Here is a 22679-nt window from a genome sequence, read left to right on the forward strand (position 1 = left end):
AATAAGACCAGCAGAAACTACTTTGGGGCAACTTCTTTGTGTTTATCAGAGTCAAAGACAGTGTGCTGCCACAGCTCTACTGACTTAAATGGCCAGAATAACTCTTTGAAACCAAATCTAAAGAGATGAAAGGATAGCTTGTATTCCAATATTCTCCTATTTTGTGCCTTTGGTTTTCTTCAACTCTCTTCCATTTACTGTACTAATTCACTCAATGATCTTGGTCTGTTTCTTGGTCAAAACCGATGACCTTATAATGCAGGTTCACAATTAAGATCTTTCCTGTAATTCTTTGAGAACTTTAATTACTACACTATGAAACATGAGTAATAAAAGAGCAGAGTTCACAATTAACCTTGCATTTATAGTCGGAGAAACAAGACATAACTCTATGCCTAATATAGCACAGGGCTCTTTACGGGTCCATTATATCATGAAAACCTTCTCATCTACAGTCAAAGAGTCTCCTTCTGATTGCAAAGCCAATTAATCAGAATGTATATGATCATATACTTTTCATTACGAATTCTTTCTGTTGTGAGAACAGTTATTCTACCCAATAAAGTCACCTAACACATCCTTAACATTCACACAATGGCTGTAATCCACTGAGCATAGCATAAATGTCTGCAAGCAGAGATGCACTGAACCAGCACCACACAACCCCCATGTAGAACAGCAGCATTGAGCAACACATACCAATGACTGGGTGCCATTGTACAATATGCTATGTGCAACTTCAATAAGCAATGTGCAATGCTGCTGTATGCACAATTCCATTTTTACCACCGTCAGCAGAATACGTCTGTTGTGCTATGACAAATAGTTCACCCCATGTGCATAACACAACTAAATCCAGCCAATGTCTTCCATATGTTTGTATGAGAAAGAGAGTTTCAGCCTGACATCTCTGGCTACCAAAACTGGTGTTTGTTGAACCCTAATATGATCAGAATGTCAAACAAAAAATGTAAATTGAAAAAATGATTTTAGGAACAGAGGAAAAGCTAATTGAAAGCCAGTGTTGGTGAATATGCAGCAAGGCCTGCTCAATGCATGTATTTAAATGTCAGAGCATCTGATTATCACTAAACCCCAAGCTTTGCCTCCTAACCTCCCTGAAGGGTGAAGCATCTGATGAAATTCTTTTGGTTTATATAGTTGTGGCTTCAAGGTTGGCATATGTTAAATAGTCGAAGTCTTAATACTTCCAAACATGAGGGAGTAGTACAACAAAGTTTAGCTTCTCTGTGATAAAACAAGTCAATTTATTTGACGAAGAACTGAAGTATTTTGTACAAGTTAGGAATGCCATACAAATTCCTATCAAGGAGAATTGTTTTCTACTGTGGTACTTCCACATGACTGTAGACTTTGCTGTTCAAAAAACCATTAAAATAGTTTAGGATGTTTGCATAGATTTGTCCTGTACGTAAACTGTTTTTCCAAATATAAAAATAGTTTGAGGATTGAACCTTAAATTCTATTCATGTTTGTTCTTAATTACAGGCATGTATAATTATTAGCTATGAGTCCCATTTTAGAAGAAAGGTGGGACATATATCCCCCCTCTTTCTCACTGACACATATACACACACACATATATATACAGTACTCTGAACCAAATTTAAGTCAAAATCCTGATTGCTCTGTGTGCTCAGTAGTCAAAATGATTATAATATAGCTTTTGGACTTCTTTCTGTGTAATCAACTAAACTTTTATCATGTAACCACAATAGAATGATTCAATGTACCTTAAATAACAGATGCTTACTTCCTGATATCACTAGCTGATATAACACAGGCACCACTATCCTAAATGAGTTCTATTCAGAAACATACCACCATCAACAGAACACTTAATCACCCTGAAGCTGTGGGATTAGGCTTCAATACATGGATTTTGTCAGGACTTCAGTTTGGTAATTCTGCTTGTATACTCGCTACATGCAAAAAATTAAAAGCTGTCTAGTGTTGCCACTTTTTTGTCTATGTTTGCAGAGTTCCTGTGTCTTTAAAAGTGAAATGAAAAGCAAAGAATTCAATATAAAAAGAATGTCAAAGCAGACTATTGCCTCTATCGAATTCCTGCCTGTGACAAAACCATAAAAACATGAATTCCCGGCTACAGAAAAGACAGTGACGCAGAGCTGATCCCTCCTGTCTTATGGTGAATTATATCAGTCCCCACTGAATAATGTTATGAAAACACAACATGGCACCTGTCTTTTGCAGGTGTTTCTTCTTGCAATTCGAGGTTATTCTAGAACTAATATACACAAACACATAGGATGGACATAAACAAGAGCACATAAATAAAAAGTGCTCATCCCCAAATGTTCCCCCAGTATACGATATCCTATAAGTATTCTTGAAGATTTCCTGCCTGACAGGATCAGATTAGGTGGGATAGGAGAAAGTCCTGATGCATGAGCAGACATCCATCTGCCTGTGCTACTCTAGATCCAAGCCAACCCTTTATGTTATATCATGCAGGAAACTTTGAAGACACCTCTAAGGTGAAACAGTAAATGAATAAGAAAATGAAATATTGATGTTCCAGATCTATTGCTCAAGTAGTTTTCTGTAGACTGGTTTTTTTAAATATCAGGGATCGGCTTGCTATAAAAACTCAGCAGGAAAACTGAAAAACATAATCAAAATTATCTGACTAGATAGAGTTCATGCCATAATTTCTTAATAATCATTCTGAAATGGGTTCTAGTTTACACCCAGCCCCCTTTAAACTGCTCTGGTCATTTTCAACCCCAGATTTTCATATACATATTATTCATAGATAATATTCATATATATTATTTGTTGGTAGCTGCTTCAATCTGAGGGCCATTGTATAACAACTGACAGAAATTAGTTTTAGGGGGGAAATCATCTGACAAAACTCTTTTGCTATATATATGTAGAATAAGTTGTGGGTAGCTTTTTTGATGTTGTTACAATGACAGTTTAATTAAAAACCTGGGAAACATTCCAACCTTCTTTCTTCTTGACTGCTTTCCTCAAGTTTCTGCAGCCTTCAAAAGCACGAGGTACAGTATTGGAAGGCCAAGCCAATGAAGAACAAACCAGACAGTGAAAAGCAAGAGTAACAAGAAGGCAAAAACAAAAAAATGACATATGAGCTTGTGGATTTCAATTTTTTTAAAAAAAGAGACACTGTCAAAAGACCACCAATAGTGTAAAAAAAAAAGCAATGCATTCTTCACAGCTTTAAAGTCATTAGAAAATAAAGGGATGCTACATACTGGGACAATGTTCTAGGGAGCTCCCACTGAAGTAAGTGGTAACTATGAAGAAACCCTTCCCAATGCTTTTGTCTCTCCTATAGATGAACAAATCTGTCAGTGCTGGTTTCCCAGTCTTAAGTTAGTTTAATTCCATTGCTGAGGAAGTTTGTGAACTTGGTCAGCATCTGCACAAAAATTTGCATTCATTTTTGTATGAATTTCTTCCCATATACATTTTTGCAAGCCATTTTTCATAATATAAGGCATTTTTTGGTATATTGCTTCTACTAATGTATGTACTCTTTCCCCCTTGCATATGCATTTTTGTATGCAATTTCAAATCAGAGAATCGTCAATTATATTTGTAAGCCACCTTGAGTCCCTGTACTGGGAGGAAAGCGGGGTATAAATAAACATCATCATCACCACCACCACCATCATCATCTCCACAAATTTTGAAGACAGTTTCTCCCACATGCTTAGTATCTCTAGCCATGTGCTTTTAAAGGGAGGGAGCCACATAGTGACTACATGGTTTTACTGGATAAAACTTGAGCTGGACTGATTCTAGGAGTATTTGGTTCGGAATACAAGAATGAGCCCAACATCTGCCCATTCTTGTAGACTCCAATCACTTCCCCTGGCCCAGCAACAAATAGTATGGAAGCATTCACCTCCATTTTTTTTATTAACCACAACTGGCCATAATATCCAAACCCAGATAAACTACAGTTAATTGTAACTACAGTTAGTGAAAACAAGCCAATTTCAACTTGAACTCCACAAATAAAAATTAATACTGTAAATAAATCAATTATAGTTGATGAGGCTAGTCCATTTTTCTTAGCCTCGCCTAAGACTAACCAGAGGTTAAGATTCTTATAGTACGCTAAGTAAATATCCTCCTACAACTGCATCAGAGACCGAAGAGGGGAAGGTGTAAGCCCCATGGAAGATTAGGTTTGCTTTAATCCAAATAAATAAATCCTATATCCTCTCCTGAGAATGATCTGAAGTCATACAATATGGTTTTGCTAATGGAACAAAGAAGGTTTGGCTGGGTCACCTCCAGACTGTTCCAAACTCTTTGAAATAACAGGATAAAAATGTGGTAAATTGGTGTACAGAAGAATAGTGGTTATTTTCAAGAACCCCTATAGTGTAATTTGGGGGTGTTTTAATTATTTACTTTACTAGATGTTACATCTTTCTCCTAGCAGTACTCTTAGTTACATGACAGTTTACATCATTTTTCATATTCAATAATTTTAAGTAATATTATAATAATAATAATAAATAAATTGTTTATTTATAGACCGCTTTTCCTAAGATCAAAGCGGTGTATAGCATATAAAATAGGTACAATAAAAATAAAATGGGTCATTAAGACAATGTAACACACATTAATACAAGTTACAATCCCATGTCAATTATCTAAAAACATACAATTCAAAATATTAAAATCCCAGGTATATATACATCGTAGTCAATAGAGGAAGACTTTTATTACAAGGAATTGGGAGGATAAGCTTGTAGGAAGAGGTAGGTTTTTAATGCCTTTTTAAAGGCCTCCACCGTTCCACTGAGGCGGATCTCTTCTGGTAGAGCATTCCAAAGAGAAGGCGCTACTGCTGTAAAAGCCCTTTGATGGGTAGTCGCCAATCTCATCTTAGGATGATTGAGTAATAATGTACCTGTTGTTCTGAGAGTGCGGGGTGGATTATGCAGGGAGAGGCGTTCCCTCAAGTAACCCAGGCCCAAGCCATTTAGGGCTTTAAAGGTAATAACCAACACACTTATAATGATACAGGTAGAAGCCTGAAGGATAGAAATAAATTTCTTGTGATCCCTTTTGCCAAAAATTGCCTTATTTAGAAAAAGGTGCAAAAACCTTTGTGCGTTAAGATTTCAACAAATATTTTTTAAAAAAATATTACTCCACATTTCATATGAAAACTTCAAGTCTTTATATTTTTGTCATAATAAACAAAAACTTTAGAATTCAATGTGTGTCAATTATTGCTTGTTAGAAAGAAAAATAAACCTCTATTGTTAGAGCAATGAAAAGAATGTAGCATCCATGCCTAATTCTTTTAATGAGATGCACAGAGAGGGGTATATGAATTACTTTCAGTGAGGTTTGTGATTGCTGAAACTGTGACACTGAAAACTGTGAACCAAAAGAGATGGAGAATTTAATGAAATACTGTATGTAGTAGTCAAAGACAATATTAATGTGGAATAATTAAACATAGCTTACGGTTATCTATTTTGGAAGTATCTTAGAAAGCCAAATAAACTCACCAAATTTATATAAGATTAACTTCTCAGCTCTTTTTTAATTTGTTGCTTAATAGTTTTACTCATGTTGCACATCATCAACTCAACTGCAGAGACTCTCTCTTTCTCTCTCTTTCTCTTGCCCCCACAACAGACGCACAATACATTTCCCACAAAAATGGGAGGAAGGAATATTGACCATGCTCACCTTACACTTCAAGTCTTTATAAACAGAGGTATTACATTTGATAGAAGTTTAACTGACTGAAGGGCTATACAAATTGTTATGTGTGAAAATGAATCAGTCCAGAAGAGCAGCAGGCCAGTACTTAAGTTATTACTTTATACAACTTACTGCTTCAAAAACAGTGTTTAAAGTAACAGTCGAGGCCCAATATTTGTTCAGTTCACTTTTTCTTTCACTCCCAACACTGCTAAGGTGGCTCTCACCCTATACTGCTATTTGTATGCACCTGACTTTATGTAAGCACAGATAGAGACCAGTAGGAAATCTAGGCACTAAAATACTCAGGACAACAGCAACTACAAAAAAGCAGCAACAAATGTCAGATAAAATATGTCCTTCTTTTGGCCAACTATGAATGTGTTTGTATTTATAAGAGATAAATGTGATATATTAATTTTACAATGATATTTAATAGGAAAGCAAGGACTACCATCTACAAGTAGGAATACTGCATGCAATTTATTGTCCTTGTTTTATTATTAACTTTACGAACTAAAATAATGTATGTTGAACTTGTTACAGATTGCAGGAGTTAAAAACTAAAGAAAGAAAAGGGACGGTGTATGCAGTGATACAGAAAGGTGGCAAGCATAAGCAGAATATGAAGAAAGCAAAAGAAGCCATTCTAAGAACTATTAACAGTTATTATCTTTCAAATAAGAATGTGTACATGAATCATCACATTGATGGCTGCAAAGTGGACCATGAGATGGACCACTTGCTTAAGTGTGATACATGTGACAATACATACAAGGAAAGCATCAAAAAGGTCTTTTTCACCTTATAAGTTAACAACTATCTTTTTTTTAAAAAAAAGGAAAGACACATTTCTAGCTAAACATAAGAATTTTAAAGTGTACCTCTTTTTCTTCTTCTTTTCTTTTTTCTTCAGTTTTTCTAAGTCTTTTTTAGCTAGATCAAGAATTTCAATTGTTTCTTTATCAGAAGGAAGCATTGCAGCAGAAAATGCTGAATGGCCACCAAAGTATGTTGGCCTGGTGGAAGCTCTCGACAAGTTGCGCCGAAGGTTTTCATTTACAGCTTCACTTTCCAGTAGTTTTGCCCTAAACATACAAAAAATATGTAGAGGAGAAAGCAGAGGCAGACACATTTACTAGATGCATTTGTTCCCACTCTTGTCTCCTCCTGTGACACACTAATGAGGAGGATGAAAGATTTTATTGACTTTTTCTTAAACAAACTGTACCATTATGTCCAAACCCAAAGAAATCAATTAATCTCAGCTACAGTTTTCCTGAAACTGCCCAATTCCCAAACTTAGTTTGCGTCCATAAATCATTATTACGTCTAGCTACATTTAGAAGGCAATTCCATAATCACAAAGAGTCAACATGGGTTTCAGAGAAACAAGTCATGCCAGAGACAAATCTTATCTCTTTCTTTGATAAAATTACCAGCTTGGTAAGATTAAAGTATGCGTGTGGATATAGTATAATCTTGATTTCATTTAAGGCCTTTGACAAAGTTTCCCATGACATTCTTGCAAACAAGCTTGTAAAATGTGGGCTAGACAAGGTAACTGTTACATGGATTTGTAATTGGTTGACTGGCCGAAGCCAAAGGGTGCTCAACAATGGCTCCTTTTCATCCTGGAGGGAAGTGACCAGTGGGGTCCCACAGGGGTCTGTCCTGGGCCCAGTGCTATTCAACATCTTTATCAATGACTTGGATGACAGAATTGGGGGCATACTTATCAAATTTGCAGATTACACCAAATTAGTAGTGGTAGCTAATACTCCAGAGGACAGGATCAAAATTCAAAACAACCTGAATAGACTACAAAGCTGGGCCAAAGCTAACAAAATGAATTTCAACATGGAGAAATGTTAAGTACTGCACTTAGGGCAGAAAAATGAAATGCAAGATATAGGATGGGGGACACCTGGCTGAACGAGACTACATGTGAAAGGGATCTGGGAGTTCAAGTAGACCACAAGTTGAACATGAGTCAACAGTGTGATGCGGCAGCTAAAAAGGCCAATGCAATTTTAGGTTCTATCAATAAAAGTATAGTGTCTAGATCAAGAGAAGTAATAGTGCCACTCTATTCTGCTCTGGTCAGGCCCCACCTGGAATAATGCGTCCAGTTCTGGGCTCCACAATTCAAAAAGGACATTGAGAAACTGGAGCATGTCCAAAGGAGGGCGACTAAAATGGTGAAGGGTCTGGAAACCATGCCCTATGAGGAACAACTTAGGGAGCTGGGGATGTTTAGCCTGGAGAAGAGAAGGTTAAGAGGTGATATGATAGCCCTGTTTAAATATTTGAAGAGATGTCATCCTGAGGAGGGAACAAGTTTGTTTTCTGCTGCTCCACAGAACAGGACCTGAAACAATGGATGCAAGCTCCAAGAAAAGAGATTCTGCCTCAACATTAGGAGGAACTTCCTGACAGTAAGGCTGTTCGACAGTGGAACACACTACTTCCTCGGAGTGTAGTGGAATCTCCTTCCTTGGAGGTCTATAAGCAGAGGCTAGATGGCCATCTCTCGGGGATGTTTTGATGAGAGTTCCTGTATGGCAGGGGGTTGGACTGGGTGGACCGTGTGGTTTCTTCCAACTCTACGATTCTATGATTCTGTAGTTTGTCCTGGTTGAGACTTAATGTTAAAAGGCAATTAAAGCCCCAGGAGCGTGTTCACATGTACATAATGTGCAGCCTATGGAGACCCAGATCCTATCATGGGGTTTTCTTAGTAAGATTTGTTCAGAGGGAGTTTGCACTTGCCTTCCTGTGAGGCTGGGATGGTGTGACTTTCCCAATATCACTCAGTGGGTTCTCATGGCTGAGCAGGGATTTCAATCCTGCTCTCCAGAGCCAGAGCCCAATGTTCAAACCACTACACCATGCTGGCTGTAGACATGTGCATATACAATCCCATATATTTTGGTGTGCATGTGTGTGCACGTTTGTATGTTTATATACATACACACACGTATACAGAGAGAGGGGGGGGCAAGTACTTCCTATGGTTAACTATACAAAGACACTATCTTTAAATTACAAAGGCTGGTATAACTATAGGGTCATTTACATCATGAAAAAAATATATAAGTGAGCCAAAAGTTTTACAGATGAGAAATATTACCTAAGATCTTCAATTTCCTTGATGTAGTTATGAATCATGTTGCTGATTTCTTCATTACCTTCACCTTTAAAAAGAAGGGATTAAACATTTAAAAAATGTTTAACAGGATTGCCAAACAGATTAAAATTATTTAAATAAATTGATTTAAATAACTGAGATTTGAGGAAATGTGTGTGTGTGTGTGTGTGTGTGTGAGAGAGAGAGAGAGAGAGAGAGAGAGAGAGAGAGTATAAGTACACAGCATGTGCATGCATCTTCCTGTCGCATCACCCAGTTCTGACTGAAAGATGGTAGAAGGACTAAACCAAGGGCTGCATCTATACTGTAGAATTAATGTAGCTTGTAACTGCTTTAACTGCCACAGTTCGGTGCTTTGGAATTCTGGGATTGAAGTTTTGTGAGATATTTAGCCTTCTCTGTCAGAGAGCTCTGGTGCCACAACAAACTACAAATCCCAGGATTCCATAGAATGAAACCATGGCAGTTAAAGCAGTGTCAAAGTGCATTAAATCTTCAGTGTGGCAGCAGCCAAAGTGATTGATATGGCAGTAATTTAACAAAATGTAGGAGGCAGACACACTGGCATTCCAGCAAAGGTTTTACACATTTAATACCACAAGGTAAAGGTGAAGGTGGTCCCTTGACATGAATGTCTAGTTGTAATTGACTGTAGGGTGTAGTGCTCATCTCCATTACTAAGCCGAAGGGCCAGCGTTGTCCGAGGACTACTCTAGTGGTCATGTGGCCAGAATGACTGCACTGAACTTGTTAACCTTCCCACCAAAGTAGTATCTATTTATCTACTTGCATTTCCATGCTTTCAAATTGCTAGGTTGGCAGAAGCTGGGACTAGTGACAGGAGCTCACCACATCACGCAGCCCTTGGGCCTCGAACTGCCAACTTCCAATCGTCTGATTGTCAGAATTGGCGTCCTAACCACTAAGCCACTGCTTATACCACTAATAGCACAAGAGGGAATGTCTGAGGTTTGACTCATAAAGTGTTCTACTCGTTTACTTAATACAGTGAGCCCTTGGTATCTGCTCTAGTTTGGTTCCAGGACCCCAGTTCAAATACCCAACATTATCATGGATAAGTGAAACTCTATTAGTAAAATATTTCTATGACTTGCTTTCCAATCTGTCTCTTAAGACACTGTCTCTTCCAGGAATGTAGCAAGGTTGTTGTTGGTTTTTTATTGTACTGGAAACCAGATTAGGTTAAAAACATACAAACTGGGATTGTGGTAGGACCAGATTACTTACTACTGTTTCCTGTATTAGGGGGGAGTGGAAATGTTACATAACTGTCACAGTACTGCATTAACTTCGGTTAGGAAATACTACATAGATGACAATCAGTGTGCTTATCTTTGGACAGTACTCACACCAAACTAGATGTACAGTGGACCCTTGCTATACGCTGGGGTTTGGTTCCAAGATCCCCCATGGATAACAAAATCTGTGGATGCTCAAGTCCCATTAAATATAATGACATAGCAAAATGGTGTCCCTTATTTAAAAAAATGGAAAATCAAGGTTTGATATTTGAAATGTATACGAAGGGCCGACTGTATCAATATTCAAAAAATTAGAAACAAAGTGAATGAGGATTTTTCTAAAGGTGCAAATAGAGGTGGGGAACCCGATCCTGAATTCTAAACTGGCAGAATGGCAGAAAGTTTTGAGACTTTGGCCCTAATGACCAAAGCTTCTACAGGAACACATACAGTTGCTTTCCTTCTAAGGCAAACAGACCCTGAAGGGGCAAAGGTGTATTTAAAACACACATACACCTGCAAACAAACACACTTAGGTCCAAGTCTGGGATTAGGACTGTACACTCTCTTGTAGTCCCATAATACAACCTAAAAGCCTGTTGTGTGGGCTGGGAAACTGTCTGCATCCATTTTCTGGCACAACTGAGGGCTATAATAAATGGAGATGTAAAGAAATCTCCAGTTCTGTTGGCACCAATGGGTACAGAAATGTACCACTGACTCTCCTTCAGTTGACTGCTATTGATTCAAAGTGTGCCATTCACTTAATACATAATTGTACAAAGCATGTTGCAACTAATTTGTTCCATCAACACAACAGTTCTTTGCAATAACAGTACACATTACCTGCTCTGGCAAGAACCTGATTGGCCTGATCGCTCACAAGCTGTGTGATTCGGGCTCTGAGTGCATCAATAGTCTCTTGCATGGCCTTTATCCTGACTCGCAGGTTGTTATTTTCTGTTTGTAGCATGGCGTTTTCATGAAACATGTCATTAATACTTTCAACACCTTCCTCATCTATAATCCTTTTACCCTAAGAGAAGGTAAATATAATTATTATTTTCTCACTTGCCAAGGCCCAGTCCTAACAATTTTTTAAAATTGAAATCTAGGCACCCTGTCAATTTAGTATTTCAGCTGGCTTCCAACAGGAAGACTATAATTTCTTTGGAATGCACAGATTCACCTGGCTGTGAAATGTTCTTAGCATATGACGATGGGGAAAAAAATCAGAGGTACAACATTTGTCAGGTATACGCTTTAGAAACACCCAAGCCTAACTACATCCTGCCATAGAACTTAAGAATCTGCTTATAAATCTCCAAGAATTGTCTCAAATGATGATGCAATGCAATTAATTTCAGTTAGGGAACTTTACAGAAGATCCCAGGCATAGGGATTCTGTGCACAATGACTTTGTATTCTTAAAAATAAAATAAAGCTTCATCAAACATTTGGAACCAAAATTAACTGTCACAAGAATACCAAGTTTCTAATAAATGATACAATTCCACAGTGCTATCCCTTCCTCCATGTTCTTCCAACATATATTTCATAGGAGGCCTGCAAAGTTTTCAAATTGACTGAGTTCTGACAATATGTAAAGAGATCTTGTAGCACCTTTGAGACTAACTGAAAGAAAGAAATTGGCAGCATGAGCTTTCATAAACTTCAGTCTACTACCAAAGTCTATGAAAGCTCATGCTGCCAACTTCATTCTTTCAGTTAGTCAAAGGTGCTACAAGATCTCTCTATGTACTGATTCTACAGACTAACACGGCTATATCTTTGAGTTCTGACAGTAATCTTAAATAAATTTACAATTTTGTAAATACATTTAAGTCCAAAACGTCTGCAGACATTTAATATTTGATGGGAAAGTGTGTAACAAACATCAGTCTTGTCTTTAGCAATACATTTAATAAAACCACTTGTACAATCATTTAGATGCTATATCGTTTATGTAATTTAAACTGCATACAAAAGGATTAAATGTCACCTGTACACTATACAATAGTTCTTGTATCACTTTGATTATAATTTTGCAGAAATAAATATCTAAGTCATTGTCTACCGAATGCACAGAACTGCCCCTGAAACCGAAGTCAATAAAATAATCTTTTGCAGATGAAGTTTCTCTGGAGGCTTTGAAGCCTCAGACAACCCTGGATTAGGCTCCAGAATTAGCTAACTGTGAATCCAATCCAGAACAAAGCAGCTATTCACTCAATCCGAAGTATGCTGAGCAGGGGAGGGGTGTTAAACCATGTTATGAGGAACAAATACAACTTCTAGGCATGACTGGCAACGGTGGGGGTGGAATCAGAGTTTGGAAGAGATAATCTCCCAGAACCTTTCAGCTAACATGGCCATGGAGCATACTGTTTTGGGAATTATGAGAGCTTCAGTTAATTCTTTCATTCTCTGCCTCAAAGGGGGGGAAGCATACACAAAATGAAGCTACCGAAAGAAGACAAACCCCCCCCCAAGCAGAGATTCAAAAAATAGAGAAATACAATTGATGAAAAAATATGTAAACTTTGACAAATTTTACCGTTTTATACTCCATGAGTTCCATCTGAAGCCGAGTAATCTCACTCCGCAATGCATTAATTTGTTGGCTAGCTCTGTCTTGATTGACCATCACTTTGTTCTTGATATTTCGTGCTCGATTTGCATACTTCAGAGTGTTCAATGTTTCCATGAAATCTCTGTCTGAAGGACTTACACATGCTATCATTACTGTTTGGCTGCAAAATGAACACAATTCAATTTTATTACTCAAGGAAAACTCTCAAATTAAGCAAGAATGATGCTATATGCTGATACTGGTACAGAAACAGAAAGAGAGTGAGAATACAAAAGTGTATTGACATATTATGGACACAAAAAATGTCTCCAGAATGTATTACACATCCCCTACTGCTACCACCAGAAAAAAAAATGTTGAACACATCAGAAACTACAGGCTGAGGAACACTGAATACCCAATGCTGAAGATGAGAACCAACCTCCTACATTTATGTCCTTATAAAAGCTATTGAAGGGCAGCTGTAGCTGGCAGTAAAACTATGAAGACATGTACAAATTTATCATATTAAACTATTTAAAATTTACCCATATCCCTAAGAAGGACATCCAAGCAATAAAGGGAATGTATTTAAATCCGCACAAACAGAATCAACTCTAGTGTTAACCAAAATACACCAACAAATATGGAAAACAGAACAGTGGCCAAAAGTTTGGAAATGATCGATATACATCCCCAACCACAAAAAAGGAGACACAAAAGACTGCAGCAAATATAGGACCATAGCATTCATTTCCCATGCAAGCAAAATTATGCTCAAAATTCTTCAGGATAAACCCCAATCATACATTGAGAGAGAAATCCCAGAGGTACAAGTACTGTTCAGGAAAGGAAAAGGCATTAGGGACTACACTACAAACATACAAATGTTAATGGAGTGTAACAATAATTCCAGCATAAAATCACCATGAGCCTTATAGACTATAATAAAGCCTTTGATTGAACCGATCACAAAAAGGTATGGAAAGCTCTTTAAAAATAGAAGTGCCACTACATTTGATACTCCTGATGAGAAATCTGTACTTAAGACAATAGGCTTCTGTTAGAACAGAGTAAGGAGAAACAGAATCGTTCCCAATTGGCAAAGGAGTCAGGCAAGGATGCATTCCATCATTCTACGTATTTGTTTAACTTGTACACAAAAAAATATCATATGAACAGCAGGTTTAGACTCAGAAGAAAGAGGGGTGAAGAGAGGAGAAAGAAATATCAAAAATCTATGAGATGCAAAAAGATACCATATTATTAATGGAAAACACCATAGACTTGAAATAATTACAAAGGAAACTTAAAGAAGAAGTGGTAAGGCAAGTTTACTGTTAAGATTGGCTTACTTTTGAACACAATGCAAATAAAAATAATGACCACAAAGTATCTCCATAAATACAACCCAAACAATAAGAAAAATGAAATAAAGACTTTCTGTACCTTGGATCAAATATTGATCAGAATGGAGACTGCAGTCAATAAATAATAACAAGACTAGGAATGGAAAGGGCAACTATGGAAGAACTAGACAAAATCATAAAGAGTAAAGATATACAACTGAGCACTAAAGTCAGATTCCTGCAAGCTACTGTATTCCTCATCACCATTTATGGATGTGAGAGCGGGACAGTAAATAAGAAGAAAATCAACTCATTTGCTAGAACTGAGGATACCATGGAGGGCCAAAAAGACAAACACACAGGTCCTAGAACAAATCAAGCCTGAACTTTCCCTGGAAGCCAAGATGATGAAACTGAGGCTATCGCACTTTGACTCCATCATGAAAAAGCATGACTCACTAGAAAAGATGATAATGCTAGGAAAGGTAGAAGGTCGTAGAAAAAGAGGAAAATTGCACATCAGATGACTAGACTCATCTAGGGAGACCATGGGCCTGAATCTGCAGAACTGCATGGGGTCTTGGAGATGTCTCATCCACAGGGTCGCCATGAGTAAAGATCAACTCGACGGCAGTTAACAACAACAACAAATTTGGCAAAAAGGCATTTGAGTAGCAACAATGCAAATGTAGACAGTTATTAGGATGGAGAGAAAGAATAACAGAAATGCGCACTAATGTTGTAAATCAGAAATGTTGATCACTGGAATACTACCCAAATTTAATAACAGATTATAAACCTTCCAATGACAATCCATAATTAAATATGGAAAAGCTACTTTGTGGAATTAGTCATCCAATGTCCCAGTGCACATCTTCCCATTTTTCCCTGCTGCTGTGACTTTCAGGTTTTCCAAGATTATCTTGTTTTTTGCTGTTGTTGTTTTGCTTACACTACACTGCATTTGGTGCACAACGCTGCACAATACATTTTGTGACCTTTCCTTAACTTCTCCATCCTTCTTTTAAACAAAATTACATTATGGCTCAATGAAGACAGTTTACACAATCGTACTATTAAACTGCATACATCTGTATATACATTACCTCAAAAACACTAAAATTCGTAATAGCTGGAATAAAAATATCTGAAATTCAGAGCATGTATTTAGTTTAGCTTAATATTTTTACCACATTTTTTTTCTAAAATAATAAAAAAAACTTGTACAATATTAAAAAAATGTATTCTGCATAGTACATCTGAGTGCTCTTTTAAATTCGGGCTCATAGAAGTATAAGCCAACAGAACATAGCCCTTATCCTATAGTTTCTATCTGGTATCTGCAGATTAGCACTTTCCACTAGCACTGCCAAACTAGAAAGCCATTTTTGTAAAGCAACACTTATTTCCTATTATCTCCTGCACTCCCTGGGAACTAGGGAGAACCAAGGAAACCTGGTAGCCCCATGTGCCATCAGGCTTCAACAGGACTCCTGAAACAACTGCAACAAAAAGAGCCCCAGGAGCCATTCCTGTGATGAACTTGTGAATTTCTAAAGCAGTGGAGTGAAAAAAAAGACACCTGCACATTATCTATTGGCAGATCCAAGGGACCCTTGCTTCTAAAACCAAAACCACAACAGAATTGTACCAGGCCACAACAAACTGGAGAAAATAAGGCCACAACGTTATTGATTACAGCTGCCCATAACATTAGGAAGTTGACTTATATGCCCTCATACTGGACCTGAGAGAAAACTTCCTGTCTTTTCCCCAAGTCCTGCCCACCAGCCAAAAAACGTCAATTCCCACTGGTTTGAGGTTCCCACCATTTCTCCAGACCCTGAACAAAGGTGCTCAGCCTTCTTGGAAGAAGATGGATCCCAGCAGTGTAAGGTCAGTTCAGTTCAACTTTATTATGGTCACAGACCAGCACACCAGCAGTGCAAGAAAATGGCACTGCCTGATCCACCAAGCTGCCCAAGGTTGCAAATTCACCAGACAGTGAGTCGAGAAGGATGCTTCCCTTCACGTTAAATTTTAAGAACACTAGATCTCTGTACTGAAACAAATGCCTTTTCAAAGGCTATGTTTTTAAAAAAACTTATTATAAAAACCCTCTGTTTTAAAAATGTATCCAAATCAGAGAATAAATGCATTTCAAAGTGAGTATTCCATTTAGTAGATCATTTACTTGTCCTGTATTCTGGTTTCAACATCAGATTTTCTGTTCAATGGATCTTAAAAAGGGTAGGTGCCAATTTCCTCATTTATTTTGATGGAAATTTCTCAGATTATCCATAATACAAGGATGAATTGTGCCACAATTCTTTGTTTCTCCAGTGAGATATTTAAAAAATAACTGTTTTAATCAAGATACACAAAGATCTATATCAATCTAACCTAGGTTTTACATTTTATTGTATTGATATATTTTAGCCTTAGCAATTGCAAGTTAATTATTCTTTTAAAATCATTCCTTTTTAAAATAGGGTTCAACACAATCTTGAATACATTCTTGCCCATACCTGTTTCCTCCGAGAGAGTCTTGCAATAGTCGTGTTAACTTTGAATCTCTGTATGGGACATGAGTAACCTTCTTACTCTTATCTCCCAGTGCACTTATTACATTGCCCAATGCCAACTAAAGAATATTAAAAAAAATTCAATTAAAAATCAAACAGGTAAAAGCAGACATTGACACAATTACAAATGTTATTGTCAAGAGTTGGATGCACCAGAAAGGGTGTGTGAGTCAATGCACATAGAAGAAATGTACATCATTTTTTTAGCTACAGTAGTTCTCACTGCTAACAAGTCATACCGCTGTTCAGTTTCAGAAGTGGCTTGCCTATTGAGGCAGGGGAAACAGAAAAGCTTCACTATACACACTGTTCCTGCCTACAAATGTATGATTGTTTTATAGATCCTGATTCCTTACACTTGTCATTTTCAGTATTTGGGTTTGCTTTGTAAAAAATGACCTACAAAAACAGTTTTAAATCATAATTGTTCTAATTCGATATAACGCAGCCCAGTAAGTCTTAACAACTCAAAATTATATTACAGTACATTAAAATATGAAGATACTTCATATAAAACAGAGGTGAAGAACCTGTGGCATTCCATATATTTGTGTACTTCAGTTCCAATTAGTCTTATCTAGTGTAGCCAATGGCAAGGCATTGTGGGAAATGTAGTTCAGCTACCTTTAGAGGATCACAGGTTCCCCATCCATGATACATAGGAATTATCCTTTAGAATTGTGGGGAAGGAGAGATGGTCTTTTAACAGACTAATTCAGTTACAGAAAAGTGATGACTGGCCTCACTTGCAAAATAAATAAACCTTGTGGCAAGCAAAATATCAGCATATTTATTTACTAGATTATATATGTATAGGAAGATATACCCACAAGTATGGGAGGTACAATGGAGCAAATACCTGAAAAATACAATTGTATGTGACAATTTTAGGGAAAACATAAATATTACACAAGATGAAGGCACAGTGCCTATTCATAGGAATGGTAATAATCCTAGCTTTGCTATAATCATCTTTGCTTTGCTGTGTTTACTTACATCTTCAGGTGCAACATGAACAATGATTAACTAGGCTTAAGGAATTAGTTGGTGACTGCAAGACTGTGTGCACTCCACATTTCCAACCCCACCCTTCTAGTGAATGAATTCCCAATAAACATGGTTTGTCATTTAATATGCAACCACTGCATGTTCTTCAGAACTTGCTAAGTTAGTCCAGATCAAGGATTTAACACAGGAATTTGAAGGTACTTTGCTAATTTTAATTAGAGAACAAGCAGTTATGTTATCTGCATTAAGCTAGCAACAATTGCTACAATTAGAATTACAGATATACTGGGTTTTTTAAACTAAATATTTAGTACAGTGGACCCTTGTTATACGCTGTGGTTTGGTTCCAAGATCCCCCGTGTATAACAAAATCCGTGTATGCTCAAGTCCCATTAAATATAATGACATAGCAAAATTGTGTCCCTTATAAAAAATGGAAAATCAAGGTAAATGTATACTTTTTTGAACATTTTCAAACCGTGTATGCTTGAATCCGTGTATAAAAAATCCGTGTATAAGAAGGGCCGACTGTAATACCACATTTCCAAGAAAGCTCTAAAATGAAATAATTGATAAAATATATTCTAGTTGCCATCGCTTGCTGGTCCTGCTGCAACCAATACTCCTCCTTACTATATAATTATAGTAGCAGTTGTATTTGGCCAAACAAAGGGCACAAAATGCAACACACCAGCATCCAAAGGTAACTGGCTTCTTCATCAAAGATGCCAAAAAAAAAAAAAAATCATACAGGAGAAGATATGTGATGGATGTGGGGTCAGAGGCCCACATTTTGTTTGAAATATTTGTTAAGGGCATGTTTAAAAGTGGTCTCAATTGAAGGCTGATGTAGGTAAAGGCCCCCCTTCTTGGCCATAGAGGGACTGATGACAAAGGGAGCAGAAGAAATGCAATATAGTTAACTTCTGCAATGATACTGTGCTGTGCATTAAGTATCTTAGGTTCAATGAATCTTCCGATTAACAGTGTTTACTGGCAAGGCAGAACAAAAACTTAAACTTACTAGTCCACAGTTGATAGAAATGCCTTCTTTCGCTCTCTCTCCAGTGGCTCCTGTACGTTTTAATCGTTCAGACCCTGCCAGGTCCACAAAATGAAACTTGGCCGTAAGAGTTTCAAACTCATTCAGCTCTGATGACTCTGATATTATTCTATTATCTGTCATGTTGTCCTATGGTGAAAAAGTAAAATCTATAAAATTACAGTTAGAATTTTTTTTTAAAAGCTCAATTTAAAGCCACAATATATTTAGAAATCCAGAAAGTGAACTCTGTAACATATGGACAGCATTAAATCATTAGTTTCATAAAAAGTAATACTGTAACTTTCTGTTTTCCCATTACATCTTATTACCTTCTTCAACATCTTGGACAGCTCCTTTTTCTCCTTTACTAGAAAAAGGAGTTTCCAAGGAACCTGAGCTGTTAGAAATGTCTTAATGTTCCTTTCCAAGCAAAAAGAGGAGAAGAAAGGAAAATTAGGAAAAAAGTAAAATCACATCCAGAAAGACACTGACTTTACTGCTTACTTCAGCACTATTTTCTGCACAAATCCAATTATGTCACCTTCATCCTTATTTAGACAGTGAAGTGTTGATCCACCAGGAACTACCAGTTTTGTTTTCTGTTGTGACCCAGATGACTACAAGTAAAGGAAACATTTTATACTGGTGGCCTGGTAGTACCTATGATTGAGAAATCTCTCAACTGTTAGATGTCTCAGCATCACACTAAAACCACAAGAAAGTGTTTAGCCCAGTAATACTGAGTTATTTTAAGTTGAACATAATAGTCCATGGCATTCCCCTGCACTCATGGTGACAAACAATGAGATTTGTCCTGAACATTTGAGGCAAGCCAGCAATACAGAATGGAAGACAATGCACTGAAAAATAACAAAAAGAACAGTTTTTAAGCATGTTAGAATCTGGAAGTATGTGTTATACATGTTTAACAACCATGTTTTAGAGGCCATCACACTCCTAAGACCTCATTGTGAGGGGACACACAGCTCCTGAGATATTGTTGAGCTGCAGCTTCCACCAGTTTTGGCCAGCATAGCCAACGATGAGGGACTTGCTGTCCAACAACATCTGGTGGGCTGCAAGATTTTCATCCCTATCTTAAACAACTTTCAGCTTTCTTTAAAACCTCCTGCCCTGGGATAAAGAGAACCTGTACTACTTTCAACTGTGGTTAAAGAGAAAGCATGTGGAATACTTGTCAACCTACATTTCAAAAGAGGCTGACCAAAACTTCATGCAGTTAAGTATATTAAGGTATCCCTTCTACTCATCAAATTCAGAATATACTGAAATTCAGAATCTACTGAAATGTAGCCTCAGCCTCAATTACCCTGATCACTGATCACCAAAACCTTGCAAAACCTCCAGATGGGTGTTACAGATATTAGCAGAATTTACTCCTAAATGGTGTAATGCTTACTCATCACCTTTCAGGAAAAATGCTTTCTGTTGAGTACACTACATAGAACCATAGAGTTGGCGACTAGTGGGTGGGTAAAACTGAGTTGCTGGAGATGTGTCTCTTGGGCTCCTATTTGCCTTCGAAGAGCTGGAAGGATCAGTATCATTGTTTATTTTTTTCATTGCACTCCGGATATGTGAAGCTTTGAAGTATTGGTCTTTGACTATTTGCTTGTCTTAAAATGTAGGAGTTTGAGTAGGGTGATGGAGGGTGTTTCATGGGGCAAGTACTATAAAACACTTTTCTGGGAATAAGCACTATTGAATTCAGTAGGAATCGCATCTGAGTAGACCTGTATAACACTGCACCATATGCCATCAATTGTACATCCAATTTCCTGGAAATTAAAATTTTAAAAATGAGGGAGCAAATTAGATGGGGCAGAGGTAACACATGTGAGGGCTGAGGTAGCTGCTCAGATATGAACCCAATCCAATGGGAATGAAGTTGATGATGGAAAAAAGTGAAAGGCTATTTGATTATGCATATATGCACATGCATGGTGTGAACCAACCCCCATCCACAGCTGGTGTGGTCATGAGACCAGACATAAACCAATACTGGGGATACATGCACACCCCTTGCACCAATGTGGCTAGGGGACAGTGCAGACCATTAAGGTTGGCCTGGGGCCAAAGTCGAGGTGTAGCAACCGTATGACGAACACCACAACTCCGCCACATGGCGGTGTGATGTCGTGCACTGCTCTACACGGCACACAGCATCACGGTGCTCCTCTGGCACTGCATTTACACGACGCAGCACCAAAGGAGCACCTTAAAGCCAAAGAGCTACAGCTATCACACCCTTTCAGAAAACAAAAAGGAGCCATTTTTGCGGCTCCTTTCTGCACCCTGGAAAGGCCAGATTGGGGCTACAGCGTGCAGTTGCTGCTGCCCCGATCCGTACAGCTGCAGGCGGCTGTATGCTGCCCCTTAGGGGTGGTCTGCACAGCCTCTAGTACTCCTAGATTCCCCAGGCAGCATAGGCACGCCGGGCTCTGATGTTATGCTGTTAATATGGTACAGAGGTTTGGGCTACTACGATAACCCATGAAGATTTTGACTATGTGGGTAGAGTTAATGAACCAACTCTCTCTCTTCCAACATTGATCCAGAGGTACAACAATGATGGCCACAAGAGTAGAGACACAGATAATCTCATATCGCATCTTGGCATCACAGGAAGGTGTAGCATTGCTGCAGATTCCACAGAACCAATGTAATGTGGGACAACAGTATGTGAAAAAATGCTTGGGTTCCATACTGGGATAAAGGTGGGATTTATTAAATCAATCACTCACTCAATCAACAAAAATTGTTCTGGCTACTATTCACCTAGCCTTCACAAACTCCAAAGTTATTTCCAAGTGTGTCTCCTGCTTCCACCCACACCCAACACATTTTTTCCAACATAAAAAACCCCCCAAACAAACCTTAAGATACTTACTGCATCAATTTGAGAACAAATTCTAGTTTGACATAAGTGGACGGTGAAGATTGCATGTGAGCGGGAGCTCTGGACATTCATTTGAGTGCTGGCAGTGGTTCGAGATAAAGCACCCAGCTTTAAACATTGCATCATCTGTATAACATAGAGGGGAAGTTATAAAGATTGTTTTTATTTTTTAAATTGGGCATGTGAATCACAAGCCTAACTACTCTGAAGATTAGAATAATAAAGAAACATATTATTTTCACATTTCTTTTTCAATTCTCTGAAACACATACAAAACTTCGTGAGGCCTTCAAAGCATACCCCTCTAAACAGCTGAAAATACACCTGCTTCAAAAAAAGCTATTCAGTGAATTTTTGAAAAAGCTTCTAAAGAAACTATTGTGATCAATGCATCTCCATGCTATCAAGTTACAGAGACTATATGTCAACTTAGTAGAGAATTAATAATTAAGACGTGCCTGGTATTTTAATCTTGCAGAAGATACTCAGAGAAATGTACATGCCCAAAATTGGGAGAAGTAAATGATGATGAATCTCAAAATCTATCAAACTGGGCTAAGTCCGTGGACTGCAGAAACTGACCTGCTTTCACTGAACAGAATACCGCTTTATGTTGTTATAGTGACCAAAGGCATGCTGGCAGAGTGTGCCTTTGTATTGTTTCTCCTTTTGTTCCCTGTAAAAGTGCTCTGAATATTTAATGCCACAGCAGTAACAGCCAGAGAAACAGTATAATGAGAGGTGAGCCAAAACACTGGAGAGTGAGTTTTGCTAGTCTCAAAGGTTCAGGGGAAAAAAAACCTAGGAGCAAGCAGCCTCATCTCCTATCCTTTTCTTGTTGTGCACTTCAAGCTGTTTCCAACTTCTAGTTACCTTAAGGTGAACCTATCATGGGGTTTTCTTGGCAAGTCTCTTCAGAGCAGGGTTGCCATTGCCATCCTCTGAGGCTGAGAGACTTTGCCTTGCTCAAGGGAGTTTATCAGACAAAGGAAATTGGAAGTATAATCCAATGGCAATCTGAACACAATCATGGGGTTTC

General features: G+C 37.9%; 1 protein-coding gene across 7 annotated transcripts in view; it reads right to left on the reverse strand.

Annotated features, from left to right (window-relative positions):
* Positions 1-22679, reverse strand: part of KIF21A (kinesin family member 21A) — a 113619-nt gene that overhangs the window by 48209 nt on the left and 42731 nt on the right. For all 7 annotated transcript variants that reach the window (XM_042467345.1, XM_042467343.1, XM_042467348.1 and 4 more), the window contains exons 5-11: positions 21632-21766; positions 18700-18867; positions 16611-16726; positions 12719-12914; positions 11008-11197; positions 8882-8945; positions 6633-6836 (exon numbers count right to left, since the gene is read on the reverse strand). In XM_042467345.1, the coding sequence (XP_042323279.1) occupies positions 6633-6836; positions 8882-8945; positions 11008-11197; positions 12719-12914; positions 16611-16726; positions 18700-18867; positions 21632-21766 (1073 nt within the window). The remainder of the gene's footprint in view (positions 1-6632; positions 6837-8881; positions 8946-11007; positions 11198-12718; positions 12915-16610; positions 16727-18699; positions 18868-21631; positions 21767-22679) is intronic.

The sequence above is a fragment of the Sceloporus undulatus genome, chromosome 5 (genome assembly GCF_019175285.1).
Source record: "Sceloporus undulatus isolate JIND9_A2432 ecotype Alabama chromosome 5, SceUnd_v1.1, whole genome shotgun sequence".
NCBI lineage: Eukaryota > Metazoa > Chordata > Lepidosauria > Squamata > Phrynosomatidae > Sceloporus > Sceloporus undulatus.